Below are 27,257 nucleotides of genomic sequence, written 5' to 3' on the forward strand. Positions count from 1 at the left end.
TGTTCATAGCAATAAAATAAGGCTAAGCTCGGGTAGTACTAATAGCCCAACTAATTACACTGCTATAAAAGGTTTATGGGTGGTATAAATTTCAGTATTATTACTACCATGGCATGACACTCACAGGCTTTGTCTAAAGGAAGGAGTTGGAAAGCCAGTCTCCATGTGCTCTATTTTTACTTTAATTCATAGGCAATTAGTGAAGACAACAGGCTACATTCTCACCTGGCTGTAGGGCCAACTTAAGTCATGTCTACTCCTGCAGCTACAGTAGAAAAGCATTACCACTATGGACTCCTGTTTAGAGATGGAAAAGATAAAAAGGTTTTTTTTCCTCATTTTGATGGTCATTTAAAATACCAGTAGTATTCCTTTAGCTGTGCTCAACCTTGTCAGACATCAAGAGCAATCTGCAGTATTCATCTTCTACTTTGTGAATTTGCTCTTATTAATAAAGAGACATGACCTTGCTTTTATCTAGACTCAGAAATAGCAGAAGATCCATTTAGGCAGGATACACACCAGCTTTAATGATATTGCTTTGTAGAATACTTCACGGGTTCTAGGTCATATTACAGATAAATTAAAAAATGTCAAAATGAGGCTATTCGGTGATAGAAAATAAAGAAATCTTCCCAGAGATTTATTCAACTCCTTGAGCAAAAGTAGGTAGTTGAAGGCAGAAAATATCATGGAACTCCAAATTTCTATAAGGAACAAGAGAGAAGACCCTGAATTCGTTCAATACTACCTCCTGTATCAAAACAGACCCGCAGAAAGTGAATCATCGTTGTTTCATCAGTAGGGGAAGGAATCTTCTAACAAGCTAGCTAGAGTTGCCAGTAGGGCATTTGAACCAAGCAGGAAGTGTGAAAAGGAAACACAGGAGAGAACTTCTCGATCAGGTGGTTTTTCTTGCATGTTACCACAGAAATTGAGCTTTCTAATATGATGGATTTAACAAGGCAACTGGGAACAGCAGGGAAGGAGGAGCTGCTCACTTACTGGAGCCAGAAGACAAAAGGCAGTCTGCCAAGGCCAGACAAAAAAATATTGACAGTGATCATCCAGAATCAGGAAATGAGGATTCACTGTTACTGGAAGGAACACACTGCCACATACTGTTTCTGAGTGGGAGGGTGAGATGGTAAAGTCATTACAGCTGGTTTTAGAATGAACAACTGGGGCCATTGCCGGGGCATCAGGCCACCAAGACTGAAAGGGATCTTATAAATTGGATTGGAAATGCATGTCACCAGTACATAGCTGTACTTACATTACCCTTCACACGACTAACGCCGCAAGACCTGCAGGATATTCTGATACTGGATTCCAGCTGCAATGGCTTGTGAACTATAGTAGGCATGCAGGTAAACATAATTGCTTCAGTATGTTCCTAAGAGTTTGTTCTACAAGATAACTGCCAAAAGTGGCAAATAGTATCTTGTCCTTCTTTACAAACTGTACCTGCTGCTAGTACATTTTTTTCCTTTTACAAGCAGAGGGAGCAGGCAGCCATCATAACAATTCTTCATCGGGCTGTGAGCTTTTGGTGGCATGGGACACTTCTGCACTTAGTGAAGGCTGTACACTCTATTATCCTTCTCAAAGCTTGGCTCAGCAGACAAACTGCATGCATTGGGCATAGCATCAATGGCACTGCTCAGCCTTTTCCCTCCTTTGTCATTATTTTATGTTCCTCTGGCCAAAAAGAGCACAGGCATGTGTAGCCTCCTTTTCAGAATGCCAACTACCAAACCTGTCAATCAGGTAGGTACTCTTCTCAGTACAGTCAGCCATAAACACTCAAAAATTTCTTCAAATGAAATACATCTCATTCGAAATTTGAGCGCTTACAGAATCTCATTATGCTGAACATAGTAAACTTGATATTATAAGAAGAAATTGAGATTCCATGTTTGAAAACTTTTCTTTGCTACCATGTAAGAAACATAATTATGCAATTGAGAGAAGGTATTTGCAGTTGACAAAATTAAATGAGGGTTTTAAGGGAAAAAGGACATATTTATTATCATTAATCTCTTTACAACAGTGTTCTATAAAACCTGGCAGCACTATTCTGTACAAAGCACAATGTTTGGCACTTCGCTTCACTGCCTCTGCTGATTTTCTTTCCTGTTCACAGCAGAGAAACAAGAATAAGATTAGATTTTAAACAACTTGTTCAGTGTTACACACTGAATCAAAGCTAGGAATAGAATTTTGACACTTTAAACTTGTTGTGTAATGCATTTGAACATATGGAATCTAAAATAAAACAGCTTTTAAAGGCACTCAGCAACCACAATAATGGACGGATGGACAGATAGATAATCTGTGTGCTTCTGGTGTGATTTACTGCCTTGTAGGAACCTGTGCTATACAGAATGTGCAAATTCCCTAAGACTGTGCTTGACTGAACTCAAACCACAAGGGGCACACCTTTCAAACATAACTTCATTGGTTTTATTTCCATGGCAGCAGCTGTGAAAAGGTTATCCTGGCTCAGATTAACTGCACCAGTATTTGTGATGAAATGTTTAATCATCAAATCTCTATCAGATACTATTTATATTTATTATGTTTCCAAAAGATATAAATGCAAATTTGTCTGTGTTACTAGAGCATATACCTCAAAAGTTGTTGGACTCTTCCATGTTAATAAAATGCCTGACTTCAAAATAGTCTGTTTCCTCAAAAGTCATCTATATGAAAAATTCTCATTACAGCTTATACATAAATCAAATTCTTGTGAAATTTCATTCAATTTCTGTCTGTATTTGGGATATGGATGCAATCCATTACTGACAGTGAAAATGCAACTCTGTGGCAGTGAAAACATTCTAAAAGGCAGGTACATTTCTTTTTTCTCTTGCTCTATGGTGCATATTTCACCTTTATACATTTGATTATTTCAGACAAAGGCCCTGAGAAATTACCTCATAATTTGGTCTTATTGTATCATTTATTTTCATAACACCATGCCTTGTACAACCCAATATTGCTGCTTTGATGTTCATTTATTTTCTCCTCCCAAAAATAGTAATCAAGTTTTATCCACATGGAACTATTGGAATAAAAATTGTTCCTAACATATTAATGTGGAGTAAGTACAAAAGAAGCTAATGCCTCATTCAGAATCAAATGCATCATTTGAGAATAATTTCAAAGATGTGATCAGTTAAGAAGCAATTTCCATCTATAGGTAATATTTGGAATAAATTACAAAAATGCTTACAGGATAAAGACAGGGAAGCAGGGAGTGGAATCTAACACAAATGAAAGGACTCTAGAAGAGGAAATCAAAACTAAGTAGAGAAGTAAAGCTTTGGATGGCACTGACAGTAGGACAAGCAGCATAAAAATAATTTTGGTATGGCAGGGATAAATGGAATCAGCAGGGAATTCCTCTGATCGCAGATGCGACACAGGGCTCTCAAATTACACAGAGGATGTGAACTGCTGTTCTCCAGGCATGCTGACTCACTCAGCTTTCTGCAAGCCTATATCAGTGTTTTGGTCTCAGCTCCCAGAGCTCATTGCAGCTTTGTTTCCTTGATTCACATGTCTGTTTGTCTGATCAGGCAATCTCTTCACAGATTTTGTTGTATGTAATCTCCAAAATTTTCCAGAAGGCTACAGAAAGATCATAATGTATTTACGTTCTGAAGTTATAATAAAAAATTGGTTTCTGCTGCACTTTGCTTTTTGCCAGGTTCAACCAAATTCTAAATATAAATTCCAAGTTCAATCTTGTGGCTATCTCTATTTCAGCCATAATGTAATTCAGTCTTTTCAACCAGAACTGCATAAGATCAAAAGACAATTTTTCTCTGAACAATTATTCCCTGAGGGAGTCAAGGACTTAGGGTACCATCAACTCTTGTCCATAAACAGCCAACCCCCCCACAAATTTGCAGTTTGGATATGGCTAGTAATGATATAAAACTCAAACCTGACTGCCCAAACAGCTACCTTGTAGGCATCAGGAGACTGTTCCAGCTGCAATTTCAGGCATCCAGAGTATTTGGTTTTCAGACTGTGCCTGCTTTAGAGTTTGACAGAGGCAAAACACAGATTTCTATTTCCACATGCAGGAACTGAAATCCCTTTTGCTCCTCTCGGTCATCTCACCACTGGAAACAGGGCAGTTTGAGCATTTACAAGAGATGATCACTGAGCAATGTCACTTTGTGACTCTGGTGCCATTCAGCACTGGGAAACCAGAGATCAGTTCTTCAGGAAATAGTCCTTGAAAAACTATTCTGTTTAAGTGCTCCTCTGTGCAGATCCTTTCCCCAGCAGTTCCCTCACAGAGTCCTTTTGACAATCAAACCAGCAAAACCAGAGTTCCAGCAGCAGTGTTTCAAATCCTTTCTACAGTGACACACAGCCAACTGAGCACCACTTTCCCATGCTGGGAACACTTCACCACAAGAGGGGAAGAATGACCTAGGGAGGAATCTGGGCACTGCTGCTGGAAGTCTCCTGTGTCTTCTCTACTAAGAAGAAAAGGGTGAGTGCAATCTTTGGAGTCTCTGCTAACTGTAGAGTTCTGCCACACGCCCACTGCCCTGGGGCTTATGGCATGGTGGATGGACAAATACAACAAAATAATCCTATTTGTAAGCATGCTGCTGGGCTGCAAGGGTGGTTTTCAGAGCAAAAATCTGTGTTTTCTGAGCTTTCCCACCTTGCAGATGTCTGACAACATTCCTAAGAACTTCTTCCCTCACCACGTCTCCCTGAAGCCTGACCAAACTCAATTTCTCATGTTAATATTTTACTTACCTACTAGATGGTAACCACTTTTGAGAGGAAGCATTGTTTGTGCTTGGCAAAAGATTTACAAAAATATAAAGCTTCTAATTGAAAACTTTGCAAGATGATTTCTTGTATCTATATATTGTCTCTGGAAGATACTTTTCTAAGACTGGCTCTTAAATTTAATAGGTGATTGCTATGCAGCGAATGGTTCAACTGGGTCACAAAATCTCCTCTGCAAATTTAACTTAGGAGGTCTTACTACTTTATATGATTGTATAATTATCACTAGGCAATATAATTTTAGAAGAAAGTGAATGAAAAACCTTTCTCAATATCATTTAAAGCTCTGAGATACTTATTACTAGTATATCTATTAAAATACTTATTGTCCTTGCTTTGAAGTTAGCAATGTTAATAGGTAATAAAGTTAAGTTGTAATGAAGAAATGTAGTTGACTAAATTCCTTGAAGGCAAATGCTTTATTCCTTAATGGCACTGTTGATGTGGGATATCATTTTCAGTTGAAAATCACTATCAATAATTTGTTCATAAATCTTCTCTGAAGATATAAATTTTGGATTCTACAACTAATTAATTCCAATTAACTAATATTAATCTTTGTCTATGAGACTGCAAAAGTCAATGACAAACATCACTGCTATTGATCCCATCACCTGCTACTTCCTTAATTCTACAGCTTTTAATACCTGCCAATAATCTCTCTCTCAATACCCAGAGAGAAAATTTTTCTGTGAAAAATTCTGCTTGTTTAAGTGTTGCTTACATCTATAACCAATAATTGGACAAGTCCATTAAATACAACCCTGTACATAACAGATTAAATCCATAAAACATTAAACAGAGCTCAGGAAAGTACAAAATAAATGCACTAGTGGAAAATATTAATACTATCATATATAATTTTTGAAAAAACATACTCAAGCAGTTTATCTCTCAATATTGTCACTAACAGAAGATAGACTGTTCCATCACCAAACCAGGATTCATTAAAATTATGGAAATAAACGAAGCTTCACCAAATGCATATGAAGAAATGCCTTTGTAATGCACACGACAGGGACAGCTGAAAATGAGTTTCCATTTTGACATCACTGTTCAAAATATTAAGAAAAAAGGAGATGACATTTTGTCAGGCTGCTGTACAAAATCTGAAATACTGGATTAAAAAAAACCCTTCTTTTGTGAAAAGATTGAGAAGGAATATTGAGAGAACCTGAAAATTTGCAGTTAAGCAGCTTCCAACCTTGAATGAGTTGCTGCTGTATTATCAGGTGAGCATGTAAAGAAGAATGAAGGCAATTGTGGAAATTTCAAGCAGAAACATAGTGTGCAAATTTGAAGACGGGATTTTCTTTCTTGTGGAAGTTGGCTTGTGCTTATCTGACTGTTTAAGTCTGAATTTCCAGTGGCACATACTGATAAGTATTTTTAAATACTTGGTGTGTACATATGCTTAGAAATACCTATTGATAGAAAGCATTTTGTACTTTTCCATACAAGTTCGTTGACACAGCACCTCTACATTTTAGACTCCCTCCTTTCTCTACAAAGAGGGCTCTCACTGTCTTCACTGCTTGACAACTGAAACAAGCACCTTGCTTTTAAATCAAGATTGTTTCTACAAAGGTAATTTTGAAGATAGATTAATCAGCCATAAAAATGACATGTCTTCATACAGCTTTAGGCATGGATACAATCCTTATAGACAGAGACACTGAAATACAGCCTTATATGTATGAAATGAGTCAGCCCTGCTAAAAATGTTTCTATCATCAAGGCATAGCAACGGTGCAACTCTTTCACAGACGCTCTGGGAACTCTTCCTTGCAATCCCACACTTTTGTTAATAGAAAAGTGAACGTATACAAGGGGAAGTAGTTATGTATACATGCCCAAACTTCTGTGTTGTCTTGTATCTTATGTTTATTTCAACAGGCTCCTGAAAAGATCTTGCTGAGTGTGCTCTCTATTTTGAAAAAAGATTCTATTGAGCAGTCATTATATTACTGGCAAAAAAATACTATCATAAATACCACCATCAGTTGTCTTCTTAAAAGCAGGTTGTTCTGAGATATGACTTGAGTTCTCTCACCCTGAAGCACCAACACATTTCTTTTCTGCAGTGTGCCATATCATTCAAGGAAAAAAGAACCCTACTTTCTTTTTTACTGGTTTTATTTTACTCCATGCTTCAAAGAAATAGTCTTCTGATAAAAACAGACTATTTTATGTTTTCTATGCAAACAACAATAGAAGAAAAAAACACATCCAATATCCTTGCTAAATTAAAAGTGGCTGGATTCCCACATTTCTAATACTCCATTCACCAGAGAAAAAGTAGGTGTGTTTGAGTGCACAGATCTCAGACAATCATGCACTGCAGATTCACAAGCATTCCCAATATTAACTATGTAATTTCAGTGTTACAGCTGCAGTGTGGGAAGAATGTAAAAGTTTTAGTCCTGTTTCTGCTCAGTAACTTCAGGTGATTATTACTTTCCCCACAGATCTTCAGTAGAGCACTTTCCCAGAGAGAGAAGGGAACACCAAAGGGAAGAGGGACATGTCACTTGGGATGTGACAGTAGTACGTGCCATTTGTGCTATTGTTGGAAGAGGAAGTAAAATATCAGGGCATATGCTTTTTGATGCAATGTGCTTGGGCCTTGGCAGGGTTTCTCCACCTTGCCCATCTGACATGCTGTGACAGACACCAAGGTGTGTCACACACCAAGGCAGGACCATGTCCAACATCCACTTAAAATTCATTCAGACTTCCTACTGTGAAGCTGTTTCTGTAACTTCAGCTCCTGCCATCTGACCACTCCCTGAGCCACCTGGTTTTCCTAGAAAGCATTCAACCCAATGATCTCAACCCATGAGACCATGAGATCTCAGGCCAATGATCTCAACCCAGAAATGACTGCTGTCTGCCTGATTCAATGGTCAAGTTCATGTAGACCTCTTATCTCCAGTTTTAGCAGGGACCAGTTCCCAAAAAAGCGTTTCTATATCAGGTTGGCTCAGTCATGAGAGCATCAGAAGTTCATTGGACTCTTTCAAGTGTTTGGATGCTCTCTTCAGCTTTGGAATGCAATCTTAACAGAAGACATTTTGTCTTAAGACAAAATTTAACCCAATTTAGTTTCAGCATATTATTGCAAAAGACTCCATAGGGTCCTTCACCAGCATCCATGCATTCTAGAATTCACATCCATGCCTGGGAAGAGCTCACTGGTGACTTGGTTCCCATGGAAAGCTTGGCAGCTGGCAAGTTTCTGTTCCCCTTGTGGCATTTCATCTCTTTGAATTGCTATAAAAGCTGTGAGTGGACATGAAATGTTCCTAGTCATGCTGTGGCCTGTTTCTTATCATATGCCTGCCCAAATGAGCATGAAGCCTAGCTCAGGAAAACATGAAGTTCTGTGATCTTGGGAGGATAAGCAATATAAAATAATTCTAAAAATAAACAAAAACACATAGTTTGTGGTTTTTTTGTATGTACACATGTGTATAATTAGATGCATGTGCATGGAAAAGCTCCATCAATATAAACCTCCTCAGGTCCTTTTTAATGGAAACAAACCTCTTATATGCCAAACTTAATAAATAAGGGAACTAGTTTTTCTTTTTATACACCAAGCTTTTGAAATCGTAGTAGGACACTTGATAGCATATTCAAAACAAATATTCTAACTAGCAATGAAAACAAACAGCATATATGAAAATTTATGGTCATGAACATGCCAGTCCCTCCCTTTTGTCATCAATGATACAAATCAGTGCAGATCCATTCTATTAAAATAGTGACAGTCTACCTCTACTCAGGGGTATTAAAACATCCTTTAGAATTAGGCAAAAAACAAAACCAAGTATCAGATCACAGACAGATAATCAGAGCAGCACGGACAAGTGATATTGTGTAAACATTATAGTAGCTGCACAAAAGCAAGTTCATTAATATTTAACTCAAAAAAGGCACAGATGCATGATTTTTCTTTGAAACCTTATTTGCTATATTTCTGTAACAGTTACAAAAGTATCCCTGTGAACTGACTGCCACTGTGATATAACTGAAAACTAATCAGTAAGTGATCCTTTGAGACATGCACATGGCCTCTCTCTCCCCTGTGTATTTGGAGCACTCACTACTGCTCTCAGCAAAGCTCCCACCTTTACCTCAAAGCTCCCTCTCGTCAGGGAAATGTGTGAAAGAAATGGAGGAGGCTGACAGACAGCATATATTATCCTTCTCCTTTTCTCTTTAATGTTAAATCAGGAAAGATAATGTAGGGGGAGGTTCTAACAGAACTGGTTGTTAATGACCTTGAGCTGTTCTGCTCTGTGGTGAACTGGGTTTAAAGCATCCTCAAGGTTTGTGAAGCAATACTGCAGCCAAAGGAATGCACAGGCTAAGAGGTGAGTCCCCAGGTCCCTGCATCCCAAGCACCTTCCAGAAGTGACTTGGTGTCCTGTGACCTGTGCTTGGCAGCCCATGGGCAGAAGGGAGAGCACACAGCACAACTGCGACTTGAATATTGAGGGCAATGTTTATAAACATTCGTTCAGATGAAGCCACAATTATTATTATAGCACTATCATCCAGAAATGTAACAGGAATTCAAGACAACCAGATGCCAACAGCTAAGAATTCAGCCAAATATAAAGGAAAAAATTGCTTACAAAGTGGAAGATAAACTTACAGGATATTTGTACATTTTTGCCTCAAAGATGTACTTAGTTGTAACAGTAAACATATGTATTACCTGGTAGCAAGGGACATTAAAGAAGACAAAATCACTGCTTGTGCAGGACTAAGTATTAAGTATGAGGCGGAAGAATAAGTTGAGAATACAGCTTTATCCTACTGGCATAACTTTTTATTCCCATGCTGTCTTATAGTCCTTATTTTAGAAAAGGTAGTACTTCCAAACCTTCAGAAAGGGTGTGATCTTCACAGGGACTTTGCTGCAAGTCTTGTGTACTTGGGCTCTGCAAAATGGGATGTTATTGAGTCTTTGATTTAATGAAAACTTAGGAAGTCAATTCAATTCACTGCAGGGACTGCTTTGTTCTTTCATTATGATTCTTTTTTAATGAGAAAGACGATCGCAAGGATAAACTCCATTCCTCGGAATTTTTACACTAATTACATACAAAGCACCATTCTGGCAAAGTGGGACTTATCTCCTTCAGGCAATACAGTTATCATCTTGTAACCACACTTCAAATCTCCCATATGAACGCTGGAGCTACGTGTGCTGAATGTGGATCCTGCTACCCCGGCTAGCTGTTTGGCTTGATGAATGTTTAAATATTCCATAAATCACAAGGAAATACTGCATGAAATGGCAGAGACAACCCTTGCATTATGCTTACAGCTGTAGGATCAAGGGTGCACTGTTTTATCAGAACCATTAACTTTCCTCATTGAAGTGGGAAGGGATGGTTGGTTTTGTAAACACTACTTGAGATGTTTATGTATTAACAAGAGCTAGACCCATATACTACCTCTACAAAGGACAACTATCCCTTAATTCTACTAAAAAAATCAAGTGTTTGTGATTCAGCTCACATCCTTATGAGACAATTTATTATTTGACATACTGTGAGGCAATCTGGGCTACATAGGGAGCTTCATTACCCTCAAATAAAATTACTGAGAACAACATTCACCCCTCTGCAATACCCTGATACTGTGGACTAAGTTTCAAAGCTCAATCTGTGCTCATGGCCATGGTATCTCAGCACTTTCAAGGCTCTGCCATACAATACCTTGCTTTCTACCTGCTGAAAGGCCTTGATTATTTCACCTACAACATCCATGCCAGTGGTACAAATACATGTAATGGCATCTGCCGAGATGGGGACAAAAATCAAGCAGCAAGATGCATGAATGGTACAAACCACAGCTCCTCCGAGCTTCCTGGAGCCTGCCCACTCATCCTCTAGTGATGAGGTTTATCTTCTCAAACAGGAGCTCACAGACTTGTGCTCAGATTGGCACTGTCTTCGAGGGACTGGCAGGGCTCCTGGAAAAGTAAGCAATGAGGGAGCTTCCCAGGCTCAGCAGCAAAATCTAAATCCTGATCCAAACATAAATACTTGCAAATATATGTTGCAGATTTGCCTCTAAGACTTAGGTGCTGGCATCACTAAGAAAAGCATGACAGTATGAAATGCCACATTGCACTGATTTTTTGATTCCACTAGCTACCTGTGATTTTGCAGCTGTGAGCTAAGTAACTGCAATGCTTCCCATTTTATTGCATCTGTGGTTTCTATTTATGGACTTACTGGCATGAAATGGCCACAGCTGGCTAAATGTTCCTAAAATGAACGTACATTTACCTCCAGGGTAAAACTGCCTTTATCTCAAGTAGTATGCTCAGTATAGACATTGCCTCACAGCAATGATGCAGCATCTTGATGCAAACATGGTTCATCACCCAGGACTTTGGCCAGCCTAAAGCTCAGCATCCCTTTCACGCTCACTGCACTCAGTGCCTGTAAGGTTTGCTCTCATAAAATATGCACCAGTTTTTGAACCATGGTGCAAATCTGAATGCTGTGTCTGGAAGGTACTGGCTGAGGGCATAAACTTGACAGCCAGAAAGATGACCAGGTCTGAGATTCCCAAAGTAAGAGTGATCTGAACTGCCTGATTTGAATCCTACAGGGACATTTTAAAGGAGAGGTACCCCTAGCACAGCTTTAGAACAAATTCACTCTCTGTGTGGCCAAGACCTCCCATTCCCTCATTTAGGTCAAGAGAATGGTGAGAGAACTCCCTTTTTTTCCCCTGTGTTGTTTTCTGCATCAGCAGACACAGGAAAAATGAGGTGTTCCTATCCTTTCACACAATGCCCTCTTGGAGCTTTTGCCTCCGATGGCACAAAGGGTACTTCCTTGGGCACTGAAGCTATTTTGAAAGCAACCTAGTAACAAGAGGTCTCTCAGGGTTGAATGAGCTGCATCGGGGATCAAGGGACACTACTACAGAGACTGCTACAGCACGGATGCTTTATTAGGCCAGGCCTTTATTGCTTTGGGGTTATCATGATAGTATTAGTGATTGCATCATTAAGCCAGGACTCACGCTTAACTGCTGCCATCTGCATCCTAGAGGAACAGTGTTTTCTAATTTTTGGCTTGAACTTGCTATGGGATTCCCATGATTTAGTCCTATGATACCATGCAAGAGCATAGAATGCACCACTTTGGTCGGGATTAAAAAAAGGAAAGGTATTTTGTAACACAGGATGCATGAAGTGCATTTGGACAACAGGTGCCTTACCTAACAATCAGGAGCACCTCATTGAGAGAAATAACCCTAGAAAGAAAAAGCTGAAGGGCTTTTTGAGCCTTTACCTGCCATTTTATTTGCCCTATGTTTGGGGCCAGGATTCCTCTCTGTAAGTGTCGATCTGTACCTTGTTAAACAGCTGGCAAAGCAAAACACACCTGATGAAAATGAAAATTGACTAAGCCCTGAGATGCCTGGTTCTTTGTGTGGGTGGAAAGGAGCAGCAGGGCCAAGCAGACAGCATCTGTCTGCTGGTCAGTGTAACAAGAAGAGTTGACAGTGAAAAAACCCCCTGAGGATTAAGAAATACCATCCAACCTCTCTGCTAGGAATAGCCAAACAAATCAAAACAAAAGACAGAGGTCAAGTCTACTGGTTTTAACCCTGTCTTTTTATCCCCAATATGGTCTCTTTTTTTTTTTTTTTAATTTTTTTTTACTCTACCTTTTCAAGCTATGTGGAATAATCACAACTGTGCTGAAATTGCATCTGTTTTAGTATTGTGACTAAGAATGCAAGAAGACTTCACTGGACTGGGAAGAGAAATTCTATGGTTTAGAGCAACTATCATAAAGAAAAAAATCCCAAGGTTCTGTATGAAAACTTTATATATCAGAAAAGTTTGACACATTCACTGAATTGCTATCACCTACAAAGTAAAATAATGAAGGTTCCTTCAGCAGCAGCAGCAGCAGTCAACATTTTATAGCAGGAAATTTTAAAAACTCAATTGGAAATAGAATGAAAATTCAAACACAAACACAATTATTACATAAATGGAACTGAACAGAAATCTGGCTCTAGTCACACTGGTTTTTTTCCAGCTAGCTTGCTGTGGTGTCCATGATGTGATAGGCAAATCCCAAATACATAACATATTATAATCCTTGCTCCTCTGAGAATGCTATCCAAAACTGAAAATTGCACATTACAAAAAAAAGATCTCTGCAATTTGAAGTGTCTGTAAATAGGCAGCATTCTAGTTTCATTTCTCCTAAAGTACAGAATTCCCTCTGAATATGAAAAGGGCTCTTCAGATCCCAAACAAAGGGACTATTTGGCTGACCATTTTCATAATAAACATATCCCACACGGTTTGGCATCCCTAATTAGAAGCCCAAAGTAATTAGGAGAAAGTGCATTGCAGACAGCAATGTGTAACACAGCAGGGAGATTCTGCAGCGCTGCTATGAGAATACCAAAGACCTGAAGGTCATTATTTTTCACTGCCACACTTGCTGCTGTGTTTCATTTTTACAGTCCAGAATGAGTGTGGCCCCTTGCACTGGGAGGGCTGTGAGAATCACAGAATCAGAGAATGCTTTGGGTTGGAAAAGACCTTGAAGATCATCCAGTTCCAACACCCCTGCCATGAGCAAGGACACCTTCCACTAGACCAGGTTGCTCAGATCCCCATCCAACCTGGCTGGAACACTGTCGGGGATGGGATATCTAAACCTACCTTCTTTCAGTTTAAAGCCATTTCTCTGTGCCCTGTCTCTACAAACCTTCATTAAATGGAAGAGATGGGCCAGCTGGACCCTTTTTCCCTGTGCTTCAAGGACAATGTCACAGCTTCTTGCAATGTCTGCCACATGTTTGCAGGCCAGTGTGTGGGCTGAGTTGTTGCCTTGAGAATCCAAGGACCCCTTCTATCACAGGTAGATAGGACAATAAAGCTACTTGGCTGCATCTTTGAACATTTTATGTCTGGAGGGATAACCAAGCTCTTTGTTTTACAGCAGTGGCATGGGCATGCTTAGGAAACTGAACAATGATGAAATAGATCTTTTCTAATCAAAACCATTCCCTGTCATCTTCAGTGAAGAGGAAATTCTGACAGGATCAATGCCTTTTCAGAACACATTTCATCTCAATGGTACAACATATATTGTCCAAAGTACATGATCTCTAATATAGTTTGATCATCTTAAATCATATACTTAGCTTGTTTCCCAGGCAAACAAGATTGTTTTTACTGGCAATCGACAAAAGAAGAGGTGTTGGTTTAAAAGAAATTCTGTTATGTCTACCTAAGTAAAGTGCATAATACTAGCTTTATATTAATATACCTTTATTAGTGGAATGGAATTAAGTAAAAAGAGACATTTACCCTTTCTATCATTCAATAAATAGCTGAGAAGCACTGCAGTGGAAAAAGAGCAACTCCTACATAGAGCTCTATTTTCTTTCAATTAGCTGGTTTTGGTCAGCTTTGGTGAAGTAGGAGTGATGCTGGGGAGGGGTGCCATTATCTAAATGGAAATACATACTTGGATAGCAGACACCTGAGGAAATTACATATGGCTGAGATACTAATGGCATAAACTACCCTGAGATAGAAATGCTTAAAAAAACGATGTGTCAGTAACAGGTCTGCAATCTTACCAGTCTCACAGGACTCTCTGGCTTACTCAGGGGCACAGATCACCTTTAATTATATGTCAAATCTAAGACATTACTGTAGGGAAAACTCTATTTCCATTGACAGATGATATAACCTCATCACTTGGCTTAGAAGCAGAATTCATCCAGACATACAGAGATTCATAAAACATGTTTCTGAACTAGCAAATTATTGCCATCTCTTAGTACTGGTGGGTTGAAAATACTCAGTCACTTGTTGCACTAACACTCAAGCAACAGCTTGCAATGAGGAGCCCTACTCATGCAGAATCTGGCCCTCAAGGCTTTATGGCTCCCTTCTGTTCACAAGACACTTCTATTGCTCCTTCATTTCTTGTTTTCCAGAATAACAAAAAAATAGCAGTTTCATATTTTTTTCTGTTTTAATGATGTCTAGTAGATGTGTTGTTTTCATTTGTAGCATATGTGACGTGGCTTTTAGAAGTAATTTATTTTTGGTGGCAAGCTGCTGATGCTGCTCCCATATTGGCTGTTAGCAATTAACACCTTCTGGTCCACTATGGACAATTTCCCACTTACTGATTTTTAAGGTGCTAAAACTAATCTCCACCAGCTCTTCATCCCATAGCTCCATTTCACCCATTTGAGGCTATTGTTACTGATAGCCAAGGTTTTTCTTTTCCTCAACTAACAATGGCACATGACCCAGAGGATATAGGGAAGTATCCCTACAAGATTTTAAGCAGAATCCTGTACTAACGAGGAGACTGAGGTGAGATAATATGTGTTAAAACCTTCTCAGAGGTGTTAGCATGGACAAATACAAGATTTGGCTGTGAAAACAATGGGTATGAGAGGAAACTATCTCAAGAGAAGGAACTAAGAATGTCTTGGTTACCTGTTAAATGTCTGGAAGATTTCTTTTTCATCAGAAAAATCCAAGTTTAGACAAATTCTTTCACTTTTTCATTATCCATGTCTTAGTGGTATCCATGTTTTAAGGCCCATATGAAAATCTCACAAGAACAAATCTCCTTCAATGCTTTTATCACTTTCTATTTCTGGCCATGAGAACAAATCTCCAATAATGATGAACAGCCTTACTTACATGGACTTCTCTGCTTAAAACTACTGAGTCCTATTGAGTCTACTTTTACTCCTCGAAACTTCTCTTTTCTGGGGGCTTTGCATTTAGTTTTGGTTTTTGGGGGTTTCTTCGGCGGGTTTTTATTGGGTCTGGGGTTTTTTTATTGTTGGGGTTTTTTGTTGTTGTAGTTGGTTTTTTTCAACATGGAAATGAAATTTTAAACACTCAGAGATTCTGACACCTGCAGGACTGTGCCTCTCCACTATCTGATGATATGCTGATCCATTGCAAGGTGACAGTCCTAATCTTTGTATCCATTAGAGCGAGTGCTGTCGTAAAATTATTTTGGAAAACAATCTCAACTTACAATATAAAAATGTAGGGGCTGCTGCCGATGCTGGGCTAACTTTAGCTGCTGGAAGCTGAGCATTCACTGCAGAAGGCTTTAGTCAGAGAAAAGCTCAGCAGCTTTAATCAGCTGCTAATGACAATTTTCAGAGACCAGTGCAAAATCTACCTTTTCATTATCACTCAGGGAGGATATAAGAACAGTGAGGGACAGCTAAGTCAAAGGGCATCCAGAGTAAATCAAAATTTAGAAGAAGCCTCAAAAGAAAGAGGAACTCTTTATGTCTTGAGGAAATTACAGATTTCAGTCCCACAGTGAATTCAGGAGTTTTTTGGCTACCTCAAGTTACACCTCCTTAAACAGTACATTTCTGCAAAAATCCCAAGGATTAAGAAGGCAAGGAAAGAAAAAGACAAAAGGATGAAATTATTTTTAACTACTAATCAATTTATCATGGTTTGATTTCTGAAGGAGAAAGAGAATGATTTAAAAAAATTTCAGTCTTGCATAGAGTAGAACTGTACTTGGAAAAAAAAGCTTTCTGATGATGTCAGCATTCAGAATCATCATTAATATTATTATATGATTTCCATCTGTTAATGAGCCCACATGATTAGAGCTGCTAGAGAAACTGCCTTAATGGAACAAACACAGATAATGGATTTGAATAAATAGACAAGCAAAAAGACAATGTCAGGCTCAGTCAGCTGGCAACATTAAATGCCGAGTAAATAAATGGGCTGTGTAGCGCTATACCATCCAGCAGGAATGTTATGCTGAATGCCTGGATCTCTGCTTACATGGCTTCTGTAGCCAATTTTAATTTGGACTTTTATTTGGATGAAGCTATCTTTTTTGGGGTTTTTTTGACAGCTCTTTTTCCAGACAATTCCATTGATATGCTTTTATGTGCTCTACTCTAGCTGTTTGTATGGTCTGCAATCAACCACAGATTTTTTCAAACACCTTCCCCAACCCTCTTCACTTGTCCAGAAAATATTTTCCACATATCCTTAACACTTTATCACTTAGTTCCCAAACCACATTGGCACAACAGATATTTCTGACAAACTCCCTTTAGTCCACCACTATATTTTAAACTGATTCAGAAAATTATTTATTAAATACCTTTTTAATATATATTTATATATAAGTAAAGCAGAGTTCTTCATAGCATTTTTTAGATGTCAATACTCACCAGGCATAAAACACTATTCCATATTAGCCTCTGTAATGCACAGCAGAATGCAGTATCTATATGGCTACACCCTCTCACAAACCAGCATTTTCAAAAAAGTAAAATCTATTTAAGAGTCCATATAGGGACTTGCCTTCCACAGTATCTAAATCAGTCCACAGAAGGACTTTTCTGGGACCGAACTTGTGAACATCTAGGTAATCCTACACTCAGAATAATTATTTTTAAACACAGTTCTCCAAAAAGCTGCTACTAATAACACATTTTAAACCTTTGGCAGAGCAAAGTAAGTGGTGATGTTTCCCCCTACACAAACTGAAATACTGTGAAACACTGCCTGAGCAATCTCTCCTTATATAAGAGCCAACATTTCCTTTGTATATTGGCTTTTATCACCTCTGAAAAAAGTCAGCGGGGACCAACGCTTATAAAACTTATGTTGTAATATGCCTAAGTGCTTTGTGCTGGAGTACAGAGATATAATTTTGACTGTTCCATTTTTGCATAGAATTAAGTCCTTGCTACTTTGGAATACTTATAGCATTGTATCACAAGATTGTACTGTGAGTGAAGAACTTAAGCTTCAGGGTTGTTCCCAAAACCTTAGAAGATGTAACATCAAACAACGATCCAAAAATCATTGTTCCTGTAAGAAAACATGAGCTTTTCAGTATGCTGAAAAATGTACCACAGCTAATACATTTTGTAGTTGTTATCCTCCTCAGAGCCCTACCCTCCTTATGTCAGGAGAACACATGATATTTTTTCTCTTTTATTTAGCTTCTAGTCTATGTCTTCTGTGAAGGTGAATAAATACAATTATTACAAAAAGATGAGTGGCTGAGAAATGTACTTAAATGCATTCACTTCTCACACCTCATCTAGAAATGAAATCTCAAAGAAGGGAGGGATGATCAGGAAAGGTACTACCCGCCATATTATATATAGACAGTCAAAGAGAGGATCTTTAGATAAACAGTACCAAAGCATACTGTAATGCTTTTCTCACTTTGGAGGTCAGATTTGTTACACAGGCCCCGTGGCAAAGCAGAGATAGGCCCATCGAGCTGCTCTGCCCAAACATCCCCCCAGAGAGAGAGCACTCTGAAATCCTTCCCTTCATCTCCTACTTCCCAACAGCTAAAATTTGGCTGCTGTTTCCTTCTGTCTAGTAAGTGAACTACTGAATTGCCATAATCAGCAACTAGAACTAGCAAGCTCTTCTTTGCTTGCATCTGAGCTCTCCTTAGTCTACATAAGTATACTAGTATTCCCCAGTAAGGCAAGAACAATCAGAATTCAAAAGTACTGATGTTTATTTTAGCTTTTAGGTAGCACCCCAATCCTTGAGATCTAATGACTCATTCTTTGCTAATGAAGATTTGTTGGCCTTTTTTTCAGTTTATCCAGTATGTATTTCTAGGTAATGTAAATATGGAACAAATGTTAGTGAGATCATATAATAAATCATATAATAAATCATATTGCTTGTTGTTGTTGTTCTGCAAAAGCCTTTATCCCCACTGTTTTCTATAAAGCAGTTTCAGAGACACTTACCTTGTCTGACGGCTAATGTTGTCGTGTAGACCAAGAACAGAAGGATATAATTGAGGAAGCTCTGGAAAACAGGTGTGTTGGCATGGAAGTCTTCTGACAGATACTTGCTTGTGAGACCAATGCCACAGATAAGGAGGGAGAGTACCTGACCAAGTGCCACAGACAGCAAGAGATCCCTGAAAGGAATGAGAATAACAGACATAAAACACTCAGCCTCTTGACTAAGGAGGAAATGCTCATCCACCTCCAGGAATCATGTTCAGCATTCCTGGGACATGGAAGACACATGATGCTTCAGTCAACGAGGGGACCTGCTGGGTATAGCAAACATTACATTTCCATTTTTTCTGCTCTTATCATGAGCATAAACATTGTGCCAACACAGTAGCTTTCATTCACGTGTTAAACAACAGCAGATGGTACATCCCTACCATTCAATTTTGCATTTCACATTTCACAAAGGATAAATGATAGTTTAAATGCACCAAAACACAGTACAGCTTCCTTCAACCATCCTCCTTAACAGAAAGACCCAGGAGTATAATTCAGACACAGTGGGAAACATAGTTCTTTCAGGATTTAGCAGCCAAAGAGAAAAAGAAGATAAAGGATCATGCTTCATCATCAAGATGAATATACATTTCATCATATAAACTATTCTATCTACTAAAAAATATATTTCTATTTTCTTTCATCTTTCCCACTTCTTACTTTCTCTTCTGCTTGATGGGAACAGGAGATTCCAATTTTCCCCTTCCTGTCTCCTTCTGGTTGTTAGAAATGTACTTTCTGGTTAGGCTTTTTGCTTTAATGTGTTTTTCTTATTTTTCATCCCCAGTAGTTTCTGCATTCTCCTATTACAACCCCATTCTCTTTCCCCACAGGTCTCAAATAGTTCTTGTGTGCAAGTTCTCTGTCTTCCTATAATTTTCTCTTTACTGCAGAAATTGCTATATCTGAAAGACTTTTTCCCTCCAAATACCTCCATCTCTTTTACTTTCTTTTAGAATTTATTATCTAACTACACAGTCCAACTGGCTCCAAACAATCTTCCTTTTCCAAATTTTGTCACAGGATCTTCTATGCCCACAACATAGGAATATCTGTATTTTTTAATTACCCTTAAGAGCTTTCCCATGAAGATATGTCAGTGCTCTCTTGCTGACCATGCTTGCTCTACAGCTACATCTTTCCATGCAGAAGAATGAAATGCAGAAGTGTTGGTCTGGTAGAGAAACAAGTAAAAACAATGCCAGGGAGAGCAAAAGGGCATCCAAAGGGGACATCTAGTCTAAGCCCTCCCCACTGCTGCTGCTGCTGTCACCAGCTCCCAGAAAAGAGGGGCTGAGCTCCCTAGGGGAAGACACAAAGGAGAGGACCATGTTCTGCAATGTCTCATTTGAGCATGGAATGAGGAAAGGGAACTAGGCAATGCTAAGGGAGTAGAGGAAGGAGGGCAGCACCCTGCTCAACTATAACAGTATTTCTCTGCCAGACAGTTACAAAAAAATATTGCTTCAAGGCTGCTTTACTTTCCCTGACAGATTTCCCTGACCTCAGCTCCACCTGTTTGGCAGTGATGAGCATCTGTGCTCCCACAACTTGGTAAACTCAAGTGTCAGATTTGTTTCCCTTTTTCTCATAAACAATCCTCCCACTAATGTGTCACAGTGTCAGTCATGGCGTGATTTAACCAAAGAGACACTGGAAAGCACATGAGGCTGGGTAGTTATGTTCAGCTAACATACCTCGCTGACAAACAGCCTGACACACAGAGTGAAGAACAAACTTTATCTGCTAAACCCTGTGTTTTGACGGGAGACTACTGGACAAGCAGCAAGTAAGACTCCACTACTGCTACCTCCCTTTTCACATTGCTCACTCTACTGTGAAACGCAACCAGGGGAAACAAACACACTCAACAGTGGTGGCATCCAAAATCATGATACAAATCTGCCTACACTATTGATCCTCAGTTCCTGCTGTTACCTGCTCTGCTGTTGACATGGAAATAGGAAATTTGAATAGTGACTACAATTTAAATCCACATATTAATCTTGCACATTTGTTTACAGTTCTTCATTTCACTGGATATTGTTTCCTACATCCTTCTATAATTAAGTTTCATACAGGGTTGTCCTCTTGCCATTTCTGTAGCTTCATTTCATTAGCAAATTAGATGTTTGCAAATCTGTAGCCCACTTTACATGAAATGCAGGTGTGTTTCTGTATCTCAGCTGTGCCTGTGAGGGAAAGTCATATTACATTCATTGTGGGACTGCACCTGCTCTGAAGAGAAGCATCTTGGATCCTGCTTAGATTTCCATAAAGCTAAACATACCCTCTCTCAGGAAAGGATTCTCACAATAACATATTTCTTGCTCACTAGGGCTGTTAGCTCTTGAGAGCCACATTAAATTTTTTCCAGACTGGTGGGAAATTTGATGAGATCTTACAAAAGGCATATTTTTTTAGCTCAGCTCTCTATATTCAGGTGTATCACCAGGCCTAACCAGTCTGTGCTGACATTTGCATTAAAAATCCAACCAACGAAACCTGAAAAACACCAGGTAAATTTCAAAGCTGTGTTTGATAGCTGTAGCCCTCTCTGGTTTTGATTCTCTCATTGTTATTTTGCAATTTCTAAAACAACCATATTTTTTCATTGATGATTCTTTACCAAGCCATTCAACCACATCTACAAGTGGAGGTTTTCCTAAAGAGTAGATGTCTCCAGCACACACACACATACATGCATACAGCCTGTCCTCAGCTTCTGTATTTTACACTTCATAAACTTACTAACAAGAAGGTAATTCAAATTTTATGATCTTATTCCTAAAAACTCATTGAGAATACTTTCTTATGTCTTCTGCCAATTACAAAATAAGTCCAAAAATCCATCTGCTACTGTATTATTGAAATCATCAATGAACACAAAGGGTAGTTGGAGTTCAATAAATATAGATATGAACAAAAATCAAGACTGTGAACCTAAACACCTCCAAGTCTGTAGGTAAAGTTTGAATCAGTATAATCTCTGTATTTGAAAGAGCTTTTGAGTAAAAATTGTCTTTTAGATAAAAACAGAATGTAAAAACTGCAGAAAACTACTTTGTGAGAGTCCAAGTGCAAGTAGTACCATCAGTGTCACTCTTTCAAAACACTGACTACATAAATGATATGGAGTACATACATACTGCTTGTCTCTGAATTTTGCACACATTTGGTATTTCTAATTATGTAAGAAAACTCATTCTGAAACCAAGCTGTTGTGCTTCTCTTCCAGTCAGGACTTAGTTAAACATTTCACAGTTGATGGAATAACACAGAAAGATTGAAATCTTATTTCATCAGTGCAGAGAGTAGCATGTTAGATGTTTAAGGAGAACTACTTCAAGTGCCCATTAAATGCTCAGACTTGAAGCAAAGTTGATCTATTTTATAAAATTTCACTATTGCTAAGTCTGTTCATGCCCCCATTAAACTCTCCTGCCACACCTAGTAATATGCCCATTACAGACATGAATGACAAGCAGCGGCACAGATGATTTTGTGTCCTTCCCTTCTCTCACCACTGTAGGCTGTGACACACTAGCCATTACCACGGAAAACAGCAACAAAATGAAAAGTGAGAGAAAGCAAATCACAAGATCAATAAAATGCTCATTTTTGCCTTGGCCAAAGAGAATAAATCATCTCTTACCAAACAGAAAAGTGGAAGCAAATCTTAAATTACTTGTTTAAATTGGTGACAATGTCAGTGTCTATATAGAAAAATACAAGTTTTTGATAAACCTAATAACCAATGTAAGACACCTGAATTTTACAAAAAATGCTGGTGACATTAACTGTATTTAATTTCTTTTCCTGCAAATGACAATCTAATAATACAAGAGTCTTAACTTCTGAGCCTTTAATTCCTGGATAAGAATAATAACATACCCAATCTTTTTTAAGAGGAAGCAGCAAGCAAACACTAGAAAGAAGATTTCAATGGCTGTGGAAAACCTACTATTTCCTTTAGACAAAGTAAAAAGATACTAACTCAGTGCTGACATCTCTGGTACTTATAAGTGTCTCCCCCAAAAATCATAATACTGTTGAAATATATAACATGTCTCCTATCTGCAACAGGAGATAGGAGTGTTCTCCTATTCTGTGTTGCTTTTCATATGCTCCATCACTCAAAGACTGGTACAAGGGATGATTTCTTCCCTAAGCCTTTGGTCTATCTGGCTTTAGTAGCACCTTGATTCACTGAGGAAGCAATATTAATTCATACCTTGAAGAAAGACTATGTAGTTTGATGGCCTTCAAACTGCACATCAAAAAGAGAATCTCAGTACAAAAAGCTTTATAAAAATGTGGGTTTCTGCCTTTCAGGATCCAACTTCTCTTTAGCCGAGTGCTATTCTATTTCTCTACTTGTATTCTATTTAAATCAAAATAAAACAATTCTTCAAAAATCCCATTTTCCCTCACTAACACCAACAGTACTTTCTCAAACCAAGTCAAAACAGAGAAAGGTCTTCAGCTTATAGTTACACTTTGATCTCATAAATGCATAGACTCATTGAATCATTTAGGCTGGAAAAGGTCATTCAGTCCAACAATTAACCTTGGATCAGATGGGTATTTCAAAGTGAGAAGTAGGTCAGAATTACTCCTAAACCTCCAGGTATCATATTGTTAAATGGGTTTTTCACAGCATACTAACAGAATTTTAAAAATACTTTTTTATTGTCTCTTTAGAAATGAAGCCAGAAGACAAAGCCTCATCTTTACATTGGGGGCTATTTAATTCTGTTTAAATGTCTGGGCTGGTAGCTGCTGTGCATCCTTTTCACTTGTTCCTCCAGGCTAATGGAAATTTTTGTCACTTGAGTATCTCCTTCTTTATCAGCCATGACAGAGCCAAACTTCTGAAGGTAGACATTCTCACATCAAAGAACTCTGGAGCTAGTGCTTGGTTCCTTGCACATACACACTGGTGTAATAAAGTATACCAAACAGCTAACTGCAGGTTATCCTGTACTTACTTTTCATGAAGTTAAAATATTTAACTCTGAATACTAGTTCATTCCCATATCCTCCCCAGAATATACAAACACTCTTCAGAGCACAAAATCAAGGCCACACAACCACAGCTTCTGTATGCTGGAGAATCAGCAACATGCAGTGGGTGGTCAAGTGATTTAAACATTCAGGCCTATTTAATTGACACTAAATCCTGTTTTAAGGCACTCTCCATGTCAGTTTAATTTAAGTGCTTTCCCTCCTCTTTTTTGCACTTTATTTGTATCTTTCCACTGGTAAGTCCCCACTGCATCAGTTTTAGAGTATCTCAGATGGTAAAGAACAGAGGCTACCACTACTTTTAATCTCTAGTGTGTGGTGTGTTAATCCTTCAGCATGCCACAGGCTCCAGCAGACAAGAGACTGGCAGTGCGTTTCCTGTGCCAAAATTTCACTAGAGGAACACATCTGCAAAGGCTGCTTTATGGCACTGTTAGAAAGGGCCTGCAGGCAGGATCGTGCTTTCTCCAAGATGATAATGACTGCCACACGAAGTTACCGCTCCAAACGTTCCAAGCGCGTAGTTAAAAAAGAAAAAACAGATACACTTCATTCAGAGACTGACGACTGCTATGTCATAGCGAAGTTGATGATGTCTGTCACAGCACTGTGATTTTGCCAAGCTTCTTCACTTGAATGCATTTTACTGGGTTTCTATAAAAGCGTGAGGAAAAATAAAACAAGGTCTTAAAAACTTCACATTGATTCAAAGTAAGCTAAAGTTATGCCCCTATAGAAATCCAGTCAAGTTTATTTAAATGCTTACAGGTGGATGTGGAATCTTATTTTGAGATGCTACTTAACTGGTAGAAATATATTGATGCCTATTACCATAGAAAAAACAGGAACAGCACATGTCAAAATCTCAAATACCATCCAGCATGGAATGTGACTGTTTTCACTGCAGTTGAGTTCCTAAGTTCCCACACCACCCCCCATTTGAATAGCTGCTTAATGAGGACACGGGCATTACTTCCATATTTTGTGGTTCATACTTAACACTGACATAGGCAGCTTATGAAAGAATAAATTAACAAGATTTGTTCTGGACAATCAACTGAGCTCTCACTGAAAGCTAAAGCTGAAGATTTTCTAGTAGCTTTGAACCATATGAAGTCTCCTATTAGTCCTGCATTGCTCTGAAATTGATTGCATCTAGAGAACAAGATTTTACACTAATTTTGCATGGAAACTTGTCTTTTCTTATTTTCCTCTTATTCTGACCTGCCTGTTACACAAGGGAGAAATTCTACAAGTTGGCACATGCAATCAACCCTTCCCTCCTCTCTGCCTCTCTCGATAAGGCAAGGATTGCAGCAAGTATCTTCAGTTAATGCATCAAAGCTGCTGTATACTGCTTTAGAGCAATTTACAGAAGCACTCCAATATTCTATAATTAAATGTTCACAGCATTAAGAGCAAACATGCTGCCCAATACATATACTGATAATAACTTCATGGGCTGAAGTGCCATGGTATTCTGTTGGTCAACTATTCCCATAGGCTACATTCTCTACAATCGTTCTAGATGATATCTCAAGAAAATACAGTGGATTTGCAGGTCTAAATAAAAGACATTTTTAATATTTCTGGCAATGAAAAACGAACTGATGTAAATAGGTATCAAGCCATTGGTGAGCAGTGAAATACCTAAGTCTGAATCCCAACTACAGCCATACACTACTGTGTGTTCAATATTTTTAAAATGCAAACAACTCTAATATTAACAGACAAAACAGAGAAAGAAAGCCATGAAACACCAAGCCTATCCATCACTTAATTCCTACTGAGTCATTATTTTGAAATCTTTATTGCATTTATGTGATGTACAGGCTTTGTACTGGATCTCAGAACAAAGGGTGGGTTTTCCACAGAGTGAGTTGCAAACTACCTCAAGCTCCCACTGAGGCTCGAAAGAAATTCTCTGTGCCATAAACTGGGGGTAGGAGGGGAGCTCTGCACCTTCTTGTTCTCATCATCCTCTCTTGTCACCTCCCCAGCAACTTGTCACTTGCACTGCAGCTCTGGATCAAGCTCCACAGCTTTTTTGCTCAGCAGGGCCCAGCAGCTCATTGCAGCATCCAAGGGACAGTCCTGAGGGGCAGTGAAAGGACAGCCAGACCTGGACATGCACCCAGCACTTCCCTAGAGTTGAAGAAGCCCCAGCAGCCACTGCCTTGGCTGGAAGGACATCTTGGGCATGGGTAGAGCTGCCCATGTTTTTTATCGTTTGCTTTTTGGCTTTCCTAGCTGCTCTGAGGTTTTTCTTTCCAAGACATTAAGGTTCTAATTTGTATTCAAATACAACTGGGCTTGATTTTAACTTGATTTAAGTGGGCTTGTCCCCTTTTGGGGACATCACGTAAAGTCAAGGTGCAGGTACATCTGCCTCAAAGCTGCAGCAGACTCAGGCTCTGCTGCTTTTCAGTAATAGCTTGAGGGACCAACCCAGATTGTTGACTTCGGATGAAAACAAAGCCAAGTCACATTCAGAAAGCCTTGGGGCTCTCTGAAGCAGTTTCTTAAGATGAACTTTTACCTAATAAATTTCCCAATTCTTGTATATTGTGAATTACAGTAATTCTTGAAAATGGGCTTAATTTGCTGTGCACTTACACCCCACTTCACACACATACACACAAACATGCTCATAGTTATGTGTGTCTTACAACACTTTAGTGACTGGAATTTTTTTAAGACTATTTTTACACACATAAAACATATCCCTGCACTTACTAGTTAACCATATACTATTGAGACATCTGCTGCACTGACAAAGAAAGTGCAAAGAAAGCACTCCTTTTAAAATTATTATTATTATTAAATAAGATACGTGTTTAAAGATAGCAAAGGAAGTATGGTGACAAAACTTCCATGTTATTATCTTGATGGAGTCCAGTCTTGAATCCTTACAAGCAAATTGGATGCATGGTGTGTGTGTATTGGTACATTTTGCTTACAGTCATCTTCATCCTACCAGTGAGCTAACAAAGAAAAAGAAACATGCTTACCCTAAAAACATGCCTAGGTTTTGAAACAGTCATCTGTCTTCCCTATCAGCAATTTCCTGGTTCATTTTCAGGTAAAAAATCACCAGACTTGGAGCCCCAGAGGCTTTTTCTCTTTAAGAATGAGGGTCTCTTCATATACGGTTCTTGGCAACTTCTCAGCCTATACTAGACAGACTGAAAATATTTCAATTTTTGTGATGAAACCAAAAGTATAATTATAGATGACCATGAGATAAAAGAATTGTATTTCAGGTTATTTTAGTCAAATACAGTAATTTCACGACCATAAGGCGCACCGGACTATAAGGCGCACCCCCCAGGAGTCGGCAAAATTCGCAACTTTGTAGATCAGATAAGGCGCCCTGGACTATAAGGCGCACTTTTTTTTTGCAACGAGGCTCCGCCCCCAGCTCACCCCACGCGGTTGCTGGCCGAGGCCCCGCCTCAACCCGGCAGCCATTGGCCCCCGGGCCCGCCTGTACCTGGCAGCCATGGGCCCCTGGGCCCGCCCAGACC

At 38.9% G+C, this 27,257-nt stretch overlaps 1 protein-coding gene across 1 annotated transcript in view; it reads right to left on the reverse strand.

Annotated features, from left to right (window-relative positions):
* Window positions 1-27,257, reverse strand: part of SLC35F1 (solute carrier family 35 member F1) — a 229,076-nt gene that overhangs the window by 78,253 nt on the left and 123,566 nt on the right. Inside the window, exon 2 of the mRNA XM_033055053.1 lies at window positions 18,652-18,827. Within this exon, the coding sequence (XP_032910944.1) occupies window positions 18,652-18,827 (176 nt within the window). The remainder of the gene's footprint in view (window positions 1-18,651; window positions 18,828-27,257) is intronic.

The sequence above is a fragment of the Catharus ustulatus genome, chromosome 3 (assembly GCF_009819885.2).
Source record: "Catharus ustulatus isolate bCatUst1 chromosome 3, bCatUst1.pri.v2, whole genome shotgun sequence".
In the NCBI taxonomy this organism is placed as follows: domain Eukaryota; kingdom Metazoa; phylum Chordata; class Aves; order Passeriformes; family Turdidae; genus Catharus; species Catharus ustulatus.